The sequence below is a fragment of the Myxocyprinus asiaticus genome, chromosome 4 (assembly GCF_019703515.2).
Source record: "Myxocyprinus asiaticus isolate MX2 ecotype Aquarium Trade chromosome 4, UBuf_Myxa_2, whole genome shotgun sequence".
NCBI classification, from domain to species: Eukaryota; Metazoa; Chordata; class Actinopteri; order Cypriniformes; family Catostomidae; genus Myxocyprinus; species Myxocyprinus asiaticus.
In genome coordinates, this window is record NC_059347.1 from 20,803,186 (window position 1) to 20,821,549 (window position 18,364).

Here is an 18,364-nt window from a genome sequence, read left to right on the forward strand (position 1 = left end):
TTCTGCAGATTTTTCTCCACAATCAGTTGCAGAAATGTAAACAAAGACTGTGTGGGCCCCTGTGTGGGCCTACCCACAGTGTGACCTGCAGTGACCCCATAAAGTACTTGGACATTTGTGTCACATTAGAAATGACTAAATGGCATTGCATTAGATGACAAAATGTCAACCCATGTGTCATCTGCAAACACATGAAGTGGGACCTTTTCTCAGAACTAACTTGGTGATTTTAGTGGATGTATGAAGTCAGTTCCCCTCAAGTTCACACAGGTGTCCTAACAAAAACAGGTGGTTTATCACATTAACAACTTTTCCACTATGTCTGACAACCAGAAAGTGTCCAAATACTTACTGTGTTCTTTTAAAACATGATATCTGTTTTATCATTTAAAGCCAATCAAACTTCTTGTAGTGAAATTGTTTACTTAGATACTTTCTATAATAAAATGACCTTCTTATAGTTTGTATTGCAATGCATAATACAATGGCATACATTCATTTTTTAAGTATACCTCTTAAAGGGATAGTTCACCCAAAAATGAAAATTCTCTCATTATTTACTCACCCTCATGATATCCCAGGTGTGTATGACTTTCTTCACCAGAACACATTTGAAGAAAATTTGAAAAATATCTTAGCTCAGTAGGTCCTTAAAATGCAATTGAATGGAGATTTCTCTTTTGAAGCTCCAAAAATCACAGACAGTCAGCATAAACGTCATTGATACGACTCCAGCGGTTAAATGAATGTCTTCTAAGATGACACGATCGCTTTTGGTGCGAAAAAGATAAATATTTAAGTACTTTTTTTAACTCTAAATCATGCTTCCGGTCAGCCGTGGTATGAGCGTGTGACGTAATCACGTTGGCATGTGAGACACACGATAACTGACGCATGTGCATCACAGTCAGAAGAGCAGCGACGTTTACAAGTGAGAAGGAGGAACACTGTACAGAAGCTTGGTTGGTTTTGGTTTAGATCTGCATTTAGAATCTGCGTTTCTTTACTCACAATGGTGCGATGTGTGCTCATCCTAGATGTATCAACCAAGTGGAGAATGTGAGATTATGTCCGTAACATGCCATGTGAATACGTCACACGAGAGACCGCTTGAACTCCACCCTCTCATGAAGCTTATCGGAAGTGTTTGATTATAATTAAAAAGTACTTAAAGGTGTCATGTATAGAATTTTTTATTTATTTTATAATGTTCACTGAGGTCCACTTATAATGTGAGTAAGATTTTTTCATCAAAAATAGTATAGTATATATAATTAGAAATAATTGTCCTTTTTCTATCCTGTTTTTGGCCCTCTGATTAAAACGTTCCATTTTCGGGTCGTGCCTCTATTAAGACTTCAATGTAAACCCCCACTGCTATGATTGGGTAACATCTTTGCATATAAAATAAGTGTCGATGCCCCCACCTTACGCATTGTTTTGAAAAGTTCGGATGGTTAAAAATGGCAACAGGAGGAATTCAGCCATACATGTTTGAGCCAGAGTCTGATCCCAAATCTGAAGGAAATAAACCCCCTCCACAAACACCACAGATACCACAGTCTGTGACAGCGTGGTAAGTTATCACTCTAATTTATATTTATTCCTTGTCTACTTGTGTAATAGGTACTACTTTTTATTCTCGTTTAAACAAAGACGCGACATAACGGTGTTTATTTTGTTATATAGTTGTGGTATTTTTCAACGGTAAAACATTTCCGTGTTTTACAAATGCTTTGTAACGCATGACAGTGCCAATTAAAGTATAAATACTTGGTGATAGCACATTTATAACTGTCAAAGGATATACTTATGGTGCAACATGTAAACATATACAAGATAAAACTTACCGGTGTTTGTCGCACTGTCGTACTTCATATATTTTATTTATTTATTTATAATTTGACGCCATATCAGCAGCAATGGCTATATTCATGGCAAAAACAACAGTGTTTCAATTTAAACATTGTTTACAATAATTTAACAATTTTGTCTTAAAACAATCAATATACAAAAATATACATATATAACAATAATAACAATAGTAATAATAACAATTCTATAGAATCTTTCAGTTTAATATATGATAGAAATTCTAAAATTATTCCAGGAGAAACCTTGATAAAACTGTCCATTAATATATTTTCTGAATAAAAACGTTATCTAGTATCATTTAAAAATGGACATTCTATTAATTATGTTTTACACTCAAGAAATTCTTACATAAATCACAAACCGTTTTCTCTTCCCCTTTCAATAAGTATGAATGAATGAATGAGTCTCGAGTGACCGATTCGACATCTCGTATATACGACCTGGTCATATCTATTTTCAAAATAATAACAAACTCCTTGATTTAGTACTGGGTTAACCTCATGTAGTTTGTTATATATGCATTCATTCCATTCGCCATTTGTTACGAATGTATTGATTCAATATGGGTTTAGCGTCAGATGCTGGTATATTACATTCTGTCATTTTCAACTGAAGTGCTTCCTTAGCCGCTTTATCTACCTGTTCATTGCCAGCCAATCCCACATTGCCCGGTATCCAACAAAAAAACAATATTGAAATCTTGTTTTTTTAAAGAGTCCACTTTTCCTATTATGCTAATAATTGTAGGATGTTCAGTTTTCAGAGACTCAAGTGCTTGCAGACAGGATTTAGAATCTGTGCAAATTAAAAACCGATGTTGTTGTTCCTTTTCTATTTGTTCTAGAGCTAGAAGTAATGCACAAGCTTCAGCTGTGAAAATTGAACTTTGTCCAGGGATACACTTGCAAAATAGCTGCTAATTGCTGCAGCTCTGAAAAGTTTGCCTTAAATCCTCAACAATTCCACTGAATTATATGATTCCTCATTTTCAAGTAGGTAAGACAAGTATCTGCCCTTTACCTTTGCATTTTGGAGACAAGCTTCGACTTCGGGAATTTGTAGTCTCTGTCATTTCAAAATCTTTATTCTTAAAACATTCAGTCTTTTGTGTTTTCCTTTCTTGATTCGATTTTGTTGATTGAGTTTTTGTACTTTGTTGTATCTTTTTTTCCTCTTAAGGACTGGTTCGTTCTTCATATATTCATCGTTCATCATATATTCAGTGTTATGACAAACGCATACGTTGTTCATTACAATGAGTCATATTTTCATTAAAAAGGAAAGAGATTGTCTAAATAGATTGCTATCAATACTCTATAGGTGCATCTGTGGCAATTGTGCCATCATGCCAACAGAACAAGAAAATATATGCTGCTTAGAGATCCCTGTGGTAGGTACATGGTGCAGAATGTCTGTGTTTACTTACATGTATCCCAGACATAAATCTACATTGTCGAATTAAAGTTTGACCACACTGGTCTTCTCTGTAGGTTGTTATAAGGATTGCTGAAGTGATGCACTCTGAAAGCAATATTCAAGTAAAACAATGACAACATGCTAATGCTACGGGTAATTATTACTGAAAGCTGGATGCGACAAGATACGCGAAGCACGCATTAAAACTAATACACATGTTCGACTGAAATCACTAGGATCAAATCAAAAGAAAACTAAACAACATAAATTCAGCGAATAGATTCTCATGAATAGTTCTAATATTAAGCTTGGAATTTTGGTGAAAACAAATACTCAGTACATATCCAACAGTCTGTAACATATGAAGCAATAAAATTAACAAGGATACTCACACTTGTCTGTTGCGACATTACTGTCGGGTCCAATATAGTTGGCACTGCATCAGCTTTTAATTTAAGTCTCTCTGCAAAGCCTGCATTGAACTGTGTCTTGTTTAAAAAAGAATCCACAGTAAAATGAAGTGAACAAACAAGCACTGTCTTACTGACGCAATCCGGGACGTCAGCCACTCTTTCCTCATGTTAGGATCATTAGGAATCAAATGCAAAGAGTCAGTTTTTCCACAACCTGGCACTGCACAACGTTTTGAAAACTTCACAGGCATCTCGAACCTCGTTGCTCCAGTAATCTCCTCCCTGCCATGCCAACTCACGTCTCATCACCACTCTAACCGCAAACATGTGGGTGGGCCAAAGAGGCGATGATGAAGAAGTAGGCGTTGACCTGTTTATGCAGAGGCAGACTTTTGCTGATGTATTCATCTCTATTACGTAGTACAGATGAGGAAGTAGAAAATGAGTCGTTTTGGAATATTGGTTTCAATAAAGCCTTTTTTTGAACTAACAAATAAGTTTTGAGTTCTGAAACTTACAGTATGTTTATATAGTACTATGACCTCTTATATGTCAAAATTGAATTTCTCAATTCATGACCCCTTAATATTGTTTTTTTTTTCCAAGCCAAAAGTGATGGTGTCGCTTTAGAAGACATTAATTTAACAGCTGGAGTCGTATGGATGGTGTTTATGCTGACTGTCTGTGATTTTTGGAGCTTCAAAAGTGAAATCACCATCCACTTACATTTTAAGGACCTACTGAGCTGAGACATTTTTTCTGTTTTTCTTCAAATGTGTTCTGCTGAAGAAAGAAAGTCACACACACCTGGGATATCATGAGGGTGAGTAAATAATGAGAGAAATTTCATTTTTGGGTGAACTAACCATTTAATTGTCCAAATACTTTTTGGAACTTTTTGGTAATAGATGAACAGTAGATGGAACTAAAGGAAAAATTAATCCACTGCTTGTAGCCATACCCTCGTCAAAGACTTGATAGTGCAGCCGGCTCCTCTCACAAGCAAAGCTCCCACACTGAACAGCACAAGCATGTGCAGATCAGGGAGGCATCCAGGGTCTGCTGCCAGTTCAATACTCCATGTACAAGGCAGATAGAGCAACCATGTTCCTACAACAACAAAAAATTAAATTTGACCAAATTTTGATATATTCAGGGTTACCACTCTTTTGGACCAATGCATTTCCACCTTTCCAGTAATTTGTGATTTCTGGATACAGATTTCTAAAAATCCTTCTGATTCAGACCAATCTGCTAATGAATAATTTAGACTGAGATTTGTTAACTGATTTGTGAACCATTTCAACTAATTCACTGAAAAGAACTGACTCAAAAGAGCGATTCGGTGACCAATCGGACATCACTATGGCTTGCGAACAAATTCTATCTAGGACGTGAAATATTTTAGAGCAAAAACTAAAGAAAACTTTAATCACTATAGACTTTTCCATGACTTTTGAGATTTTATTTGTTTACATGACTTTTTTCCAGGCCTGGGAAATACTATTTTAAAATTCCATGACCGTGGAAACCCAGTATAATGTGAGAATATAGTTACAAGAATATTTTGTCCTTGTTGAGCTTAGAAAAAAAATTACCTTCTCCCCAATTTTGAGTCACTTTGACCCAGAAAGACGTTTGGAGTTTTATGCACTATAATAATAAGGAAAGTCTCATAAAGTAAAAAATGCATTTAAATAATTATATCTCTGCAACAAGCATTAGAAAGCCAAGACTATCCCTTTACTGTAGTCTGTACACTCAAAAAAAATTCTGGATAAAAATGACTCAAAATTACAGATAGACCGATATATCAGTTTTGCAGATTAATTGATATTTATTATTATAATTGTTTCTCCATGTTCCTCTGTGGCCGGCACCGGAGGATTCTACAGTTAGAGCGGCTTGGTTCTACAGTACAACAACGACTCTAGAGGTGAAATAAAAGCAATCACATGGGGATTTTCTGTATCTAAATCTTTCATCATTGACATTATTTATCCATATATCTATCCTCACTTTAATGCATATGTGCCTTGTCAGCACATATATAATTTCTCCAACTTCATATCTTGTGACTAATAATAATAATAAATATAGCTGCAAGCAGCGATGACGGGCCCAAGCACTACGGCGCCATCACCACCTGGTGGCTCTAGGAAAACAAAGCATGGTGGCCGCATGTATTTGAGAGGGTAAATATAAGAGGACATTTTCAAAGTCACACAAAGTGTCACACTTCCTGTTGTCAGTTGGTGGTGCTATGGCCGTGACCCATAATAGCCATATAAATGTGATCAGCCCCCATTACCAAACATACAGCTGAATTTTCATCAAAAACATACAATTCACACAGAAGATATAAGGAAATTCCTGTTTCACATTTTTACCCTTAATTTATTGCATCACCATGGCAAAACTGTTCGATATATCAAAACTCCGTTCACAATTTAGCATCTTCAATGTCTTGGCATAATATTGCCTAAATTTGGTGACAGTCACATGATTCCCCTAGGAGGAGTATTCAAAAGTTCAGGGCCTGCAATTTTCAAAAAATGCACATTCAGTCCAAAATGGCTGACTTTCTGTTGGGCGGAGCTAATGACTGTAATACTGAAAGTTGTCCGGCTTGATGAGAACAATATATGTAGCAAGTTTGGCGATCGTAGAAGAAAATGACCCACACAACTTTGGTCAAAAGGTGGTGCTACAGAGTTCCCCAGCCACGCCCATGTGTTAACTTTTTCCCAGGCCTAATGGCGACAACTCAAAATTCAAGCATGACAAGTTCATCAAAAACATATATAATGACATTTATAAAAAAAAAGGAATAATGACATTTAATACGTTGCCATGGCAACACTATTTAAGATATCACAAATCCCTTCAGAATTTTAAATCTGCACTGTCTTGACATTATTCTAAATTTTTTTTGAAGCAATTCAGGTTAACATAATAGGGATATTTCAAAGTCTGTTAAAAGTGACACACTTCCTTCCGCCAGTTGGTGGCACTATGGCCGTGACCCACAATAGCTACATTAATGTGATCAGCCTGTAAGGACAAACATTTGGCAAAATTTTTATGTAAAATCACACCATGCACGCAGAAGATATGAGACATTTCCTTATTCCATTTTTTTGACGTTATTTTATCGCTTTGCCATGGCAACACTGTTCGATATATAAAAAAAATCCCTTCAAATCAAAAAAATCAAATCAAATCACTTTTATTGTCACACAACCATATACACAAGTGCAATGGTGTGTGTAATTCTTGGGTGCAGTTCCGATCAACATAGCAGACGTGACAGTGATGAGACATATACCAATTTACAATAACATCAAATTAACACAACACAATTTAAAGTCTAATATACACATAATTACACACAACAATATACAAATAATAACATACACTGTACAGTATACAATACACACAATATAGATACACATTATTCAATAAAAATAAAAAAGTATATATAGTAGTATATATAGAATGTACAGTAGGTTGTATTGTACTGTATTGACATTCAGGCTGTCAGTTGATAGTAAGTTGTTAAGAGAGAATATAATATAATAATAATATAATTTATGACAGTCCAATGTGAGATATAAGAGTAATAAAGTGCAGGGCTGATGTATTTTGATCGTGGGAGATCAAGAGTTCAAAAGTCTGATTGCTTGGGGGAAGAAGCTATCATGAAGTCGGCTGGTGCGGGTCCTGATGCTGCGATACCGTCTACCTGATGGTAGCAGTGAGAACAGCCCATGGCTCGGGTGGCTGGAGTCTCTGATAATCCTCCGAGCTTTTTTCACACACCGTCTGGTATATATGTCCTGGAGGGAGGGAAGCTCAACTCCGATGATGTGTCTGGCAGTTCGCACCACCCTTTGCAAGCCCTAAATTTCACAATTTAGCATCGTCAATGTCTTGGCATGATGTCGCCCACATTTGGTACCTGTAACATGAAATCCCTGGGAGGAGTATATCAAATTCCTGAGCATGCATTTTTCAAACAATCCAAAATGGCCAACTTCCTTTTGGGCAGAGCTTATGACTGTCAGCGCGAAAGTTGTCCGGCTTGATGAGATCTATATGTGTACAAAGTTTGGTGACTGTAGCTCAAAAGGGATGTGCTACATAGCCCCCCGAACATGCCCATGTTCTAGGTGGCGCCGCAGAGCCCCTCCCGCACCCCCCCACCTGTAACTCTGTCACGCCCTAATGGCCAGCGACTCTGATGTGTGTGCAAACTTTCAAGAGTTTTCATGCATTTTATGTACCCCAAAAGTACTGAAAATCTTGAAAATAATAATAATAATAATAATAATAATAATAAAAATAATAATAATAATCCTTAGAAGAACAATAGGGCCTCCACACTTTCAGTGCTTGGGCCCTAATAATAATAAAAACATGATTCCTCATTAAACCTCATGTTGTGAAATGTATACAGAACACTTCATCTGGTGACTATATAGGCTATAAAAGGCTTAATTTGGTAAGTACATAAATAAAGAGCAATATAATGGGGCCAAGTCTCTGTCCTTTCAACATAAAGAGTCCCTGGTGTGTTTAAGGCTTTAAAGTTAAAAGTCCCACATTATGTTTCAAATCTGTATTTTGTCCTGGGTATTGTTGGGATTTTGGTTGAACAATAAACTGCATTTGGGATTTTATTCAATTTGGACACTTTTGGCCTCTGTGTCTGTGCCCGTCACAGTAAGGAAACACTAAGAAAATTGTTAACATTCTGTAAATATATCTTAAAAAGCGTTGGCATATTAATCAGTTATCTGCCTTTTCCACCACCTTAGTTATCGGTATTGGCAAAATCCATAATCGGTCGACCTCTACCACAAATGGAGCATGCCCCAAATATTCACTGAACAAAGCATGTAATCATGTGCTGAATTTGCCTCCTGGACATAATAGATCTTGTACTCTGCTTGGAGGCATTTCATAAGAGCTCACCTATGGGTTTGTCCAGTCTCATAAATCTGAGGTAGGGTTTAACGGACGCTGGGGCTGCATTCACAATCTCAGCAGGTGTCAGGCTGAAAAACCTCTTGCCATAGTGGTGTCATCCCTTTTGTTAAAGCAGGATCCAGACTGACAGAGACCTATGGTGACATTTTCATGGGGTCTTCTGAGATTTGAGAAAAAGGCATTGCAGATTTGTGGTAGACTCTTCTCAGCAGGATGTGGGTGAAGCAGTGTCAGTAGTCTGGTGGACATCATTCTGTCTGTTGTGCTGTCATGACCAACTTAGTAAGCAATGTCACAACTGCAAATGAGCAGAGCACTTCAGGAACAAAAACCTGAAAACAGTCACAGCAGAAGAATACATACAATACACAGTGTGCAGAATAGATTTACTGACGAGTCATGACAATGGCAGGTTGAGTGAATATAGCTCTGTCTGGCAATATTCTGTACAAGCATGTAAAATACAAACTTAAACTCTGAGCTATTTGTAAAGCTCGCAATTACATTAAAACTTACTACTCTAATGCCTAGAATGGGTTAACCAAAGGTGTCACATCAGACGTAACACGTTGTGTACGAAAAACAAATATTAGATAACAGTAATATATGAATGCTCTTTTAAAAATGCTTTTATATCAACGATTGACCATTTTGTCAATTGCAAACTTACAGCGCTCTCTAACAGGTGGCCATTCATTTGAAGGCCTTTACAATCAGTGCACCACTGCTGTGTCTGTGTCCCCCCGGAAACATCTGCTTTTCGTATAGTTCCGCCGGCGAAAATAAATAAATACATTAAGAAATAAATTATATACATGGTCATTTAATGTTAGCTTTTCATTTTACAGTGAACATTGTAACTTTATTTAATTTTTTATTACATCCATAAGTATGAATGTACTATTTCGTAAAATCTAAAAAAAAAAAAAAAAAAAAAAAAAATATATATATATATATATATATATATATATATATATATATATATATATATATATATATATTAGATTTACGCATTTCAATATTATAACAAAATTGCATCAAACTGAATTGTATAATCTTTAAAGAAATCAAAAAATAAAAAACGAAATATTTTACGTTTTGTTCATTTAATGAGTTTTTTTTTTTTTAAATGCACAATTTAAAAAAATAAACAATCTAATTTAATGGAATTTTCTAATGAAATTAAAATGCGTTAAACTAGTGTTTCGATCGTAATGCAGAAGAACTGAAAAACACGAGTGGATGTAAAACTGTAATAAGAAATGCATGCACCTGCTTACCTGAAAATATTTAAAAGAATCTGTTTGAAACATACTGGATGTAAATGTTATTTTCGCCCACCTGTATGAGTTATTAAATATTAACTCCAAAATACCACACCATTGTGCTATTTTGACATTGTGTCAGCGCTTTTCAATGAACTTTCTTTTGTGGTCATTGGAAAACATTACACGATTGCTTGTCAAACTACTGTAAATCTGAACGTGAAAATAAACAATACATTTAAACATTTTGTTTATAACAATTGAGTAATTGTTCATTTATTGTTTAATATTATTTTTAAAATGTTTGGGAATTTTATGGAAACCGTAAAATGATCAGTTCATGTATTCAATATAGAGACGACCTCTTGTAGCCTATAATATGGACTTTGTACATGCTTTAACATGTTTATGGGTCTTCCCCTCACAACGCAAATGCAAACTTTATGTCTTATGCTTTCACATAAGTCTTGAGGAGTCATTTTTATCTGTACCCTTTTAATATGTGGCATTATTAAAATCTGCGCCCCATTGAATACCATCAATGCTTCGTTTTTTTCTAAGTATTTACACAGTGATTTAATTGACAGAAATCATGCTCTTCCTTCTATACGTCACAGCTGTGTCGTAGCTGGTGAAACGAGACACCGCGCTTCCTGGTGTGTGTTCACGAGCGATGGGAGAGTTTGTGGAAAGTCGCGCATCATCTTCTGCGAACTCTGATTGATCTGGAGGTAAGATATCAAACTAACTGTACCATCTAGTTTAAAAAGAAGAAAATCTTCAGCATAACTGAGGTATTAACGGTCAAGTCTTTCTTAATTAGTTACAGTTATGTTAACCGCATATGTGCCTTGAGACTATTAAGCAAACTGGATTCAAGTAGCCTAACTTACAAGGTTAAACTGGTTCACTAATTGCCTCAGCACTTCTATAGGTATTTAAAGTATGGAAAAGGTAACGTATTGCAATGCCCAGAAACTGCATTACAGGAATAGTTCACCCAAGAATACAAATTCTCTCATAATTTACTCCCAGATGTATGACTTTCTTTCTTTTGCAGAACACAAATGAATATTTTTAGAAGAATATCTCAGCTCTGTAGGTCCATATAACGCAAGTGATTGGTGACTAGAACTTTGAAGCTCCAAAAAGAACATAAAGGCAGCATAAAAGTAATCCATATTGGTTAAATCCATGTCTTCAGAAGTGATATGATAGGTGTGGGTGAAAAACAGATCAATATTTAAGTTCTTTTTTACTATAAATCTCCACCTTTGACCAGTCCCGATCAATAGGTTGTGATATGCACGAAAAAACAAAAGAACAAGAATGTGGAAGTGAAAGTGAAAGTGGAGATTGATAGTAAAAAAGGACTTAAATATTGATCTGTTTCTCACCCACACCTGTCATATCGCTTCAGAAGACATGGATTATACCACTGATGTTGTTAAACTTAATTTGTGTTCATCAGAAGAAAGTCATACACATCTGCGATGGCATGAGGGTGAGTAAATGATGAGAGAATTTTAATATTTTGGGTGAACTATTCCTTTAATAATCAACAACAATGAAATTTGTCAGGATATAGCCTATATTGTACTACGTGAGCATTACTGTTTTTCAATTTGATGTTTTGTTTTTCTCCAGTAATTCCCTCTAAGAGCTGCAAATTCAGTTCATTGACCACAGGAGATGTTTTAAGAGTTCTCAGCCGTTTAAAACTATTTCTGTACAACCAGAGCGGAGAAATGGCAAGTGACAAAACTGCATCTGCTGAGGATACCCGCTCTTCCAGAGTCATCAGGGTGGTCTTTTTGGCACTGCTGCTTGACTTGCTGGGTTTTACATTAATATTACCCCTGCTCCCCTCTATCCTGGACCACTACAGTCAAATTGGGGTGAGGTCAACGTTCAAAGGTTATAACTCTGATTTATTGTATGTTTGTGTGCTTTGCTGTGATTTAAACGAGCTGAAAAGGTCCTGGTTCATTATTCAGAAAGAAATGCTGCTGTACAGCATTTAACCTAGATTACTCATACTATACATAGCTATAGATTGTTTGACTTTACATGATGAATTTGTGAGTGTGTAATTCTCCAGCTCTGACACGTTCCCCCTACTATGTCCTGCTTGTGTTTGTCTAAAACAGACAGAACATATCCTGCACAAAAGGCCTTTTTTACACACTTATTATATTTCAGCTTGGTTTGTTCAAGAGTCAGGTCTGTGGAAAGCCTCCAAGCTTGGAGCAGTTCTTTCTATTAAATGAAACTGACAATAGGTTCATTCACTTTTTCATTTCATTGACACGTGAGCCCAGAAATCTGCCAGAAATACATTGTTGTGCATACAGTTTTATTTGATTTTTTTTTACTCTGATAGGTGTGTGTTCCACTTGATAGGAATGGCACCCAATAGCTTTCTATTATGATTCTAATGTCTGCTGCATCACTTTTTGCATTTCACAGGACAGTGTGTACCAGTCATTACAGAGTATAGTGGACTGGTTCAGAGGTGCAGTTGGAGTTCCTATGGAAACTAAATATAACAGTGTTCTTTTTGGAGGTAACTTACTCCAGTTGATCTTATGAGTTTGTTTAAATGAAGCACAACGTTTAAATTGACCTGTTGTACTGAGCACATTTACATAGCTTTTCTTCATTTCTTCATCTCGGGTGTCTTAGGTCTGATAGGCTCGCTCTACTCTTTGCTACAATTTCTGTCATCACCCATTACTGGGGCTCTTTCAGATGACTATGGAAGAAAACCACTGCTGCTTTTAACAACTGTAGGTTTAGACTATACCATAATTTGACAAATAAAATAATCTATTGGACCCACACAGTCATAAATGTTTCTTTGTGTAATTAAAGATGTAAGTGCCATAGCCATAAGGATGGTAAACAAATAATTAATTGTTAGAAATTGAAGTGCTCACAATGTACCTTCAATGCCTTCATGTTTTGTCAAAACCGTTTCCAGACCCACTAATATGAGATGGAATATTTTTCTTGTGCTTTTAGGTGGGTCTCATAGGCTCCTACATTCTGTGGGCTTTTTCTCGCAGTTTTAGCATTTTCCTCCTGTCTCGGGTGGTGGGAGGAATTTGTAAGGGTAATGTCAGCCTGTGCACTGCTATTGTGGCTGACCTACCTTGTCCTAAAGCAAGAAACAAGGGAATGGTGAGTTAAATAATTTAATTAGATCATGTTTACAAGATCCTTTTTACATTTCAAAACAAACAAACAATAACTTCAAGCAATAACTTTATTTTGTTGGTTTATCTGTTTTTTTATATTGTCAGGCAATGATTGGTGTTGCTTTCTCCTTGGGATTCACACTGGGGCCATTAATGGGAGCATACTTTGCTCTGAAGCTCAAAGATGCTGAGATGTTTTATCAAGGCCCTGCCATGTTGGCTGTACTTTTTTCTTTAGGAGACCTGATCTTCATTTTCCTCATGCTGCCAGAGACCTTACAAAAGGACAGCAAGGTGACAGAATGCAATGCAGAGAGGCCAAACAGCAAAAATGTAATAATCAGTGAAAGAATCAGTTTACTGACTGAATGCTAATTAAATAAACAGATTAATTCTTGCTTAGGATATGTGATATATATTCGAGATATTGTATATAACATAGTAATAAGTATGTAATATATATTCAATTACTTACACTACAATCAGTTAATTGTAATAGGCCTAACGAATCTTGTTACACTAAAAAAAAAAATTTGCACATTTCAATTTTACAGCGAATTTCCATCAAATTGAATTGTGTAATCTTTAACTAAATTAAATTATTAAAACTACAAATATTTAGAAAAAAATATTATTTGTTAAAGATTACTCAGTTCAATTCGTTGGAAATTAGTTATGAAATGAAAATGCATGAATTAAAAATTTAGTGAATTCGCACTTATACTTCAAATGTTTTGTTTTCAATGGAATTTTTAAGGCCTGAATTATAATAGGTAAGTTTGTTTAAATTAGTTTCATTAAAATTGTCTTTAATTATGAAACTGATGTATGTTTTCCATGACCCAGGAATCATCAGAATCGTCAGGTATTCAACAATCTGGAGATCTTCTTTACCCTGTAGCACTTTTCAATTTCACTGCTGTCACAAGAACAGAGAATCCACCATCTGAACAAAGTGAGTTCATGAAGACGTTTCACCAGATCTAGAAGTCTTATATTTAACCATTTTGAGTGCTTAGCTTACCCAATACTACTAAACAGCTGTTATTGCTCCTTAAAGTGTCACAGTATTTTTTTCTTTCTTCTAATAATTTTATTTTATATCTTAATTTATTTTCACAATAGAAATGCAAAATCTGAAGATGCTTGGCTTGGTTTACTTCACATATCTATTTCTCTTCTCTGGGTTGGAATTCACTTTGAGTTTTCTAACACATCAGCGCTTCCAGTTTTCAAGGTAAGGCTTAAAGTTAAGCCACTGAAACCTATACATAACAAGAGTTTGGTTTGAAAAATCAGTGTCTGATTAAGATGGTTCAGTATATAATGACAAGCAGGCTGCAGAATTTTGAAGCAATTATTATTTATAATAAACAACAGGAATGGAGGGAAAGTGAATAAAGGTTGCAGAAAAGTGTAGCTGCCCCTAGGATCCATGACTTCAAAACTACTAATGCACCCCTCCCACCCTCTTGGCAAGACTTGTCTGAGGCATGGTTTTTTGCTTAAACAAACCATGACATATTGAGATCAGTGTGTCTATGAGGTTTTCAGAAACACTCATTTTGTCTGTTGTAGCATGCAGCAGGGGAAGATGTTCTTTTTCATTGGCATTACCATGGCGGTGATCCAGGGCGGATATGCCCGCAGGATCAAACCAGGTCATCAGATCCAGACTGTTAGCATGGTAAACTCTGTCATACATTACTGGATCACAAGTCAATAAAATAAAATAAAAAAGAGTAATTGCAATACAATTATCTTTGAAACTTAACCGCTCAAAAGAGGTAGTCAAAGGCCTGTAGCTCATATCATGACTAAATATTTGTTTTCATATATGTTTCAGGCAATTGTATCCCTTATACCAGCCTTCTTGCTCATTGGAATGGCATGGAATTTGACACTCCTCTATTCTGGCTTATTTTTGTACTCCTTTGGTAAGAAAGTATGCATGTATTCTGAATATCCAAATGCATGCTTTGTAACAGATAGCACAATTAAAAGTGCACTCAGTAATTTTTTTCCTCATTAAAAACGTTTTACTCCCCTAAACATTTCTTGCAATTTTGAAACATTTATATAAAATCATGAGCACTTACAAGAAATGAAGACTCCAGTCATATCAGTAACCTTATGTTCTGTTTTACATGGAGAGGGTCTCCTTGTGTGGGCTGCCATGTTAGGATCACATGACCAGTTGAATACCACACGCCTAATCTCAGTAGGTGTCCTGTGATTGGACACTTTCACTAATGGATTAAATTAATCATGCCTGACTTTTAATAGTGATTTTTAACAATGGCATTTAACTGAAAACTATTGATTTTGAATGATGCTGCATGCACGCTCCTATAGGTGTCAGTGTACATCCAGGACAACATGATCCAAAACTTACTGAGTGCACCTTTTTTGTAATGATTTTGAATTCATGTTTATTTTTTGTTTGATCATCCATGAATGCAGATATATCTTTATATAGTGTTAAAAAAAAAAAAAATGTATTTACTCTTTTTTTGCAGCTGCTGCTATTGTTGTTCCATGCCTTTCAGCGCAGGTGTCTGGACATGGTGATTTTTTTTAACTTTTTTTAATTTTTTTGTCTTGTGCCACAAGATTTTCATAAATTCAATAAGAACTAGAATTCATTTTTTGAGAGAACAGTTCTCAATAATATACTAGCCTGAACACTGATTGGTGATGTATCAATGATGCGTTATATTGATGTGTTAGGCTCAGCCAGTCAGAAGGGAACAGTAATGGGAATCCTTCGGAGTCTTGGAGCTTTAGCTCGAGCTCTAGGCCCCATTGTGACTTCTTCAGGTAAGCAAGAAGGATTTCAATTCAGATGCACCTTGATCCAGTTCAAACTCATTTAAACACTGTTCACAACCCATTTTACTTTCATAATATTACACATTTTCTAGTGAAGCAGGATATTCAATGAGGAAAAAAACGTAGGGTTGGACTTGATTTTATACAATCAGGATATGGTTGGATCATGAAAAGTGGGCATCACATTCCAGAATGGTCCTAAGTGGTTTGAAGGGAGGGGCTGAAAGTAAAAGGGAGTTATTATGCCAGCTGAGAAGGAAAGTCATTTCAGAGGCAGAGCAAGTTATTACATTTTGATTAAAGATTATGAAGACCAACTTAGAAAAATTGGAATAGCATGCAATAAGGAATCATACACAATAAAACCTGGAACGCATGTTAAGGAAATAAATAGTCAGTTTAAAATTCATGTTGAATTTAAATGTCTTATTTGGTTTACTAGGTTGTTTAATGTACATGATGCTTTATGTAAACATAACGTATGATTACAGTACATGGAAATGTCTCACCTATAATACCAATATAATTTACTCACAAATCAATCTTTATTTTTGTGTGTAATTTTATTGCACCTCACAACCACAAAACATAATTTAATTTCTCTTTTTTATAGTGTACTGGTTGGCTGGAGCCGAATTATGCTTTATAGCCAGTTCAGCATTCTTTATAGTCCCTCTGGTTTTACTGAGGAGACTGAAAAGACAGAAGGAGGAGTAACATCGAGAGTTTTAAGGAATAACTGTTGTGTCATTAGGGCTCAAACCTCTTCTCCATTGTTGCCTTAGTGTCACTTAAGAAAGTTTCAATTGAAATGTTTACAGTGTACACAATATACCAACATTTATACATGTACATGAACATTCTTAATGTGTACTGTAATTTTTTATTTTGGATATGTTTATGCCTCTTTACTTGCTTAACTAATATATATATATATATACACACACACACACTACCAGTCAAAAGTTTTGAAACACTTACTCATTCTTTAGTATAATTTTTTTCACATTTTTGAATAATAGTAAAGTCATCAAAACTATGGAAGAACATAAATGGAACTATGGGAATTATGTTGTGACTAAACAAAATCCAAAATAAATCAAAACTGTGTTATATTTTAGCATCTTCAAAGTAGTCACCCTTTGCCTAGAATTTGCAGACATGTACTTCTGACATTTTCTCAACCAACTTCTTGAGGTATCACCCTGGGATGCTTTTTAAACAGTATTGAAGGAGTTCCCATCTATGCTGGGCACGTATTGGCTGCTTTTCTTTATTATTTGGTCCAAGTCATCCATTTCAAAAACTTTTTTTTATTTTTTATACAATTTTAGTTTTATAATGAAATAAATTAATATGGTGGCACAATTATATTTTTGTCTACAAAACTAATTTCAAACATTTAAGCATACGCCTTCAGATCAAAAGATTTTTAAGATCATGAGAAACATTTCAGTCAAGTGTTTCAAAACTTTTGACCGGTAGTATATATATATATATATATATATATATATATACTTTTTAATCAGATTTTTAAATAAAGGTGATCATTGTCAACCAGAGTTTTTTTTAATTTATTTATTCATGTATTTATTTGCATGGTAATGCCTTTGGATGCACAGCAGTAGAAAAATTTGTTGTCTTGAGGGTTCTTCAAGCGGTGATTGGTCAGATCGCTGTTGAGGGTGCGTTCACTTCATCGAGTGTCACAATTAGTCTTCGTGTTTTATAACAATTTTAAATTGGCCTGGGAAGCTCAGCGAGTAATGACGCTGACTACCACACCAGGAGTCGCAAGTTTGAATCCAGGGTGTGCTGAGTGACTCCAGCCAGGTCTCCTAAGCAACCAAATTGGCCCGGTTGCTAGGGAGAGTAGAGTCACCTCCTCGTGGTCGCTATAATGTGGTTCTCCCTCTCAGTGGGGCGCATGGTGAGTTGTGCGTGGATTCCGCGGAGAATAGCGTGAAGCCTCCACATGCGCTACGTCTCCACGGTAACACTCTCAACAAGCCACGTGATAAGATGCGCGGATTGACGGTCTCAGACGTAGAGGCAACTGAGATTTGTCCTCCGGCACCCGGATTGAGGCGAGTCAATACGCCACCACGAGGACTTAGAGCGCAGTGGGAATTGGGCATTCTAAATTGGGGAGAAAACATAAAAACTATTTAAATTATTAAAATTATCAAATCCAATTAATAGGAAAACATATATTTTGGTATATGGTAAATTAAAAGGTAATTTCTCTCATCTCTCTCGTCAGACAAGGATTTATCAGGAAATTTTTACTGGGGTACAGCAGAACTTTACTGGGGTTCGTGTGCCCCAGTAAAAGGGGTCTTGGCGACGCCTCTGCTTGACAGCTGTGACG

At 35.8% G+C, this 18,364-nt stretch overlaps 1 protein-coding gene, 1 long non-coding RNA gene and 1 pseudogene across 4 annotated transcripts; 1 reads left to right on the forward strand and 2 right to left on the reverse strand.

The window, feature by feature from the left end:
• The window catches only part of LOC127439715 (4-hydroxybenzoate polyprenyltransferase, mitochondrial-like), a 6,820-nt pseudogene extending 4,942 nt beyond the window's left edge, over positions 1–1,878 (reverse strand).
• Positions 1,879–6,917: 5,039 nt separating this feature from the next.
• On the reverse strand, positions 6,918–9,462 carry LOC127439829 (uncharacterized). The gene is made up of 2 exons (XR_007897013.1): positions 9,367–9,462; positions 6,918–9,028 (listed from the first exon to the last, which is right to left on the reverse strand). It is a non-coding gene; the product is annotated as an uncharacterized LOC127439829 (long non-coding RNA).
• A 1,120-nt stretch (positions 9,463–10,582) lies between these two features.
• Positions 10,583–17,515, forward strand: LOC127439817 (major facilitator superfamily domain-containing protein 10-like). 3 transcript variants are annotated; one of them, XM_051696039.1, is made up of 13 exons: positions 10,583–10,692; positions 11,701–11,859; positions 12,431–12,527; positions 12,647–12,750; positions 12,986–13,144; positions 13,267–13,494; positions 14,008–14,116; positions 14,287–14,398; positions 14,740–14,848; positions 15,008–15,098; positions 15,681–15,728; positions 15,892–15,981; positions 16,607–17,514. In XM_051696039.1, the coding sequence occupies exons 2-13, from the start codon at positions 11,710–11,712 to the stop codon at positions 16,708–16,710; spliced, it is 1,401 nt and encodes a 466-aa protein (XP_051551999.1). In that variant the 5' UTR covers positions 10,583–10,692; positions 11,701–11,709; the 3' UTR covers positions 16,711–17,514. The 3 variants fall into 3 exon arrangements, with proteins under 3 accessions (XP_051551999.1, XP_051551997.1, XP_051552000.1); XM_051696037.1 differs by having other exon boundaries at positions 10,604–10,692; positions 11,609–11,859; positions 16,607–17,515; XM_051696040.1 differs by having other exon boundaries at positions 10,604–10,692; positions 11,609–11,859; positions 13,267–13,455.
• Positions 17,516–18,364: the final 849 nt, after the last annotated feature.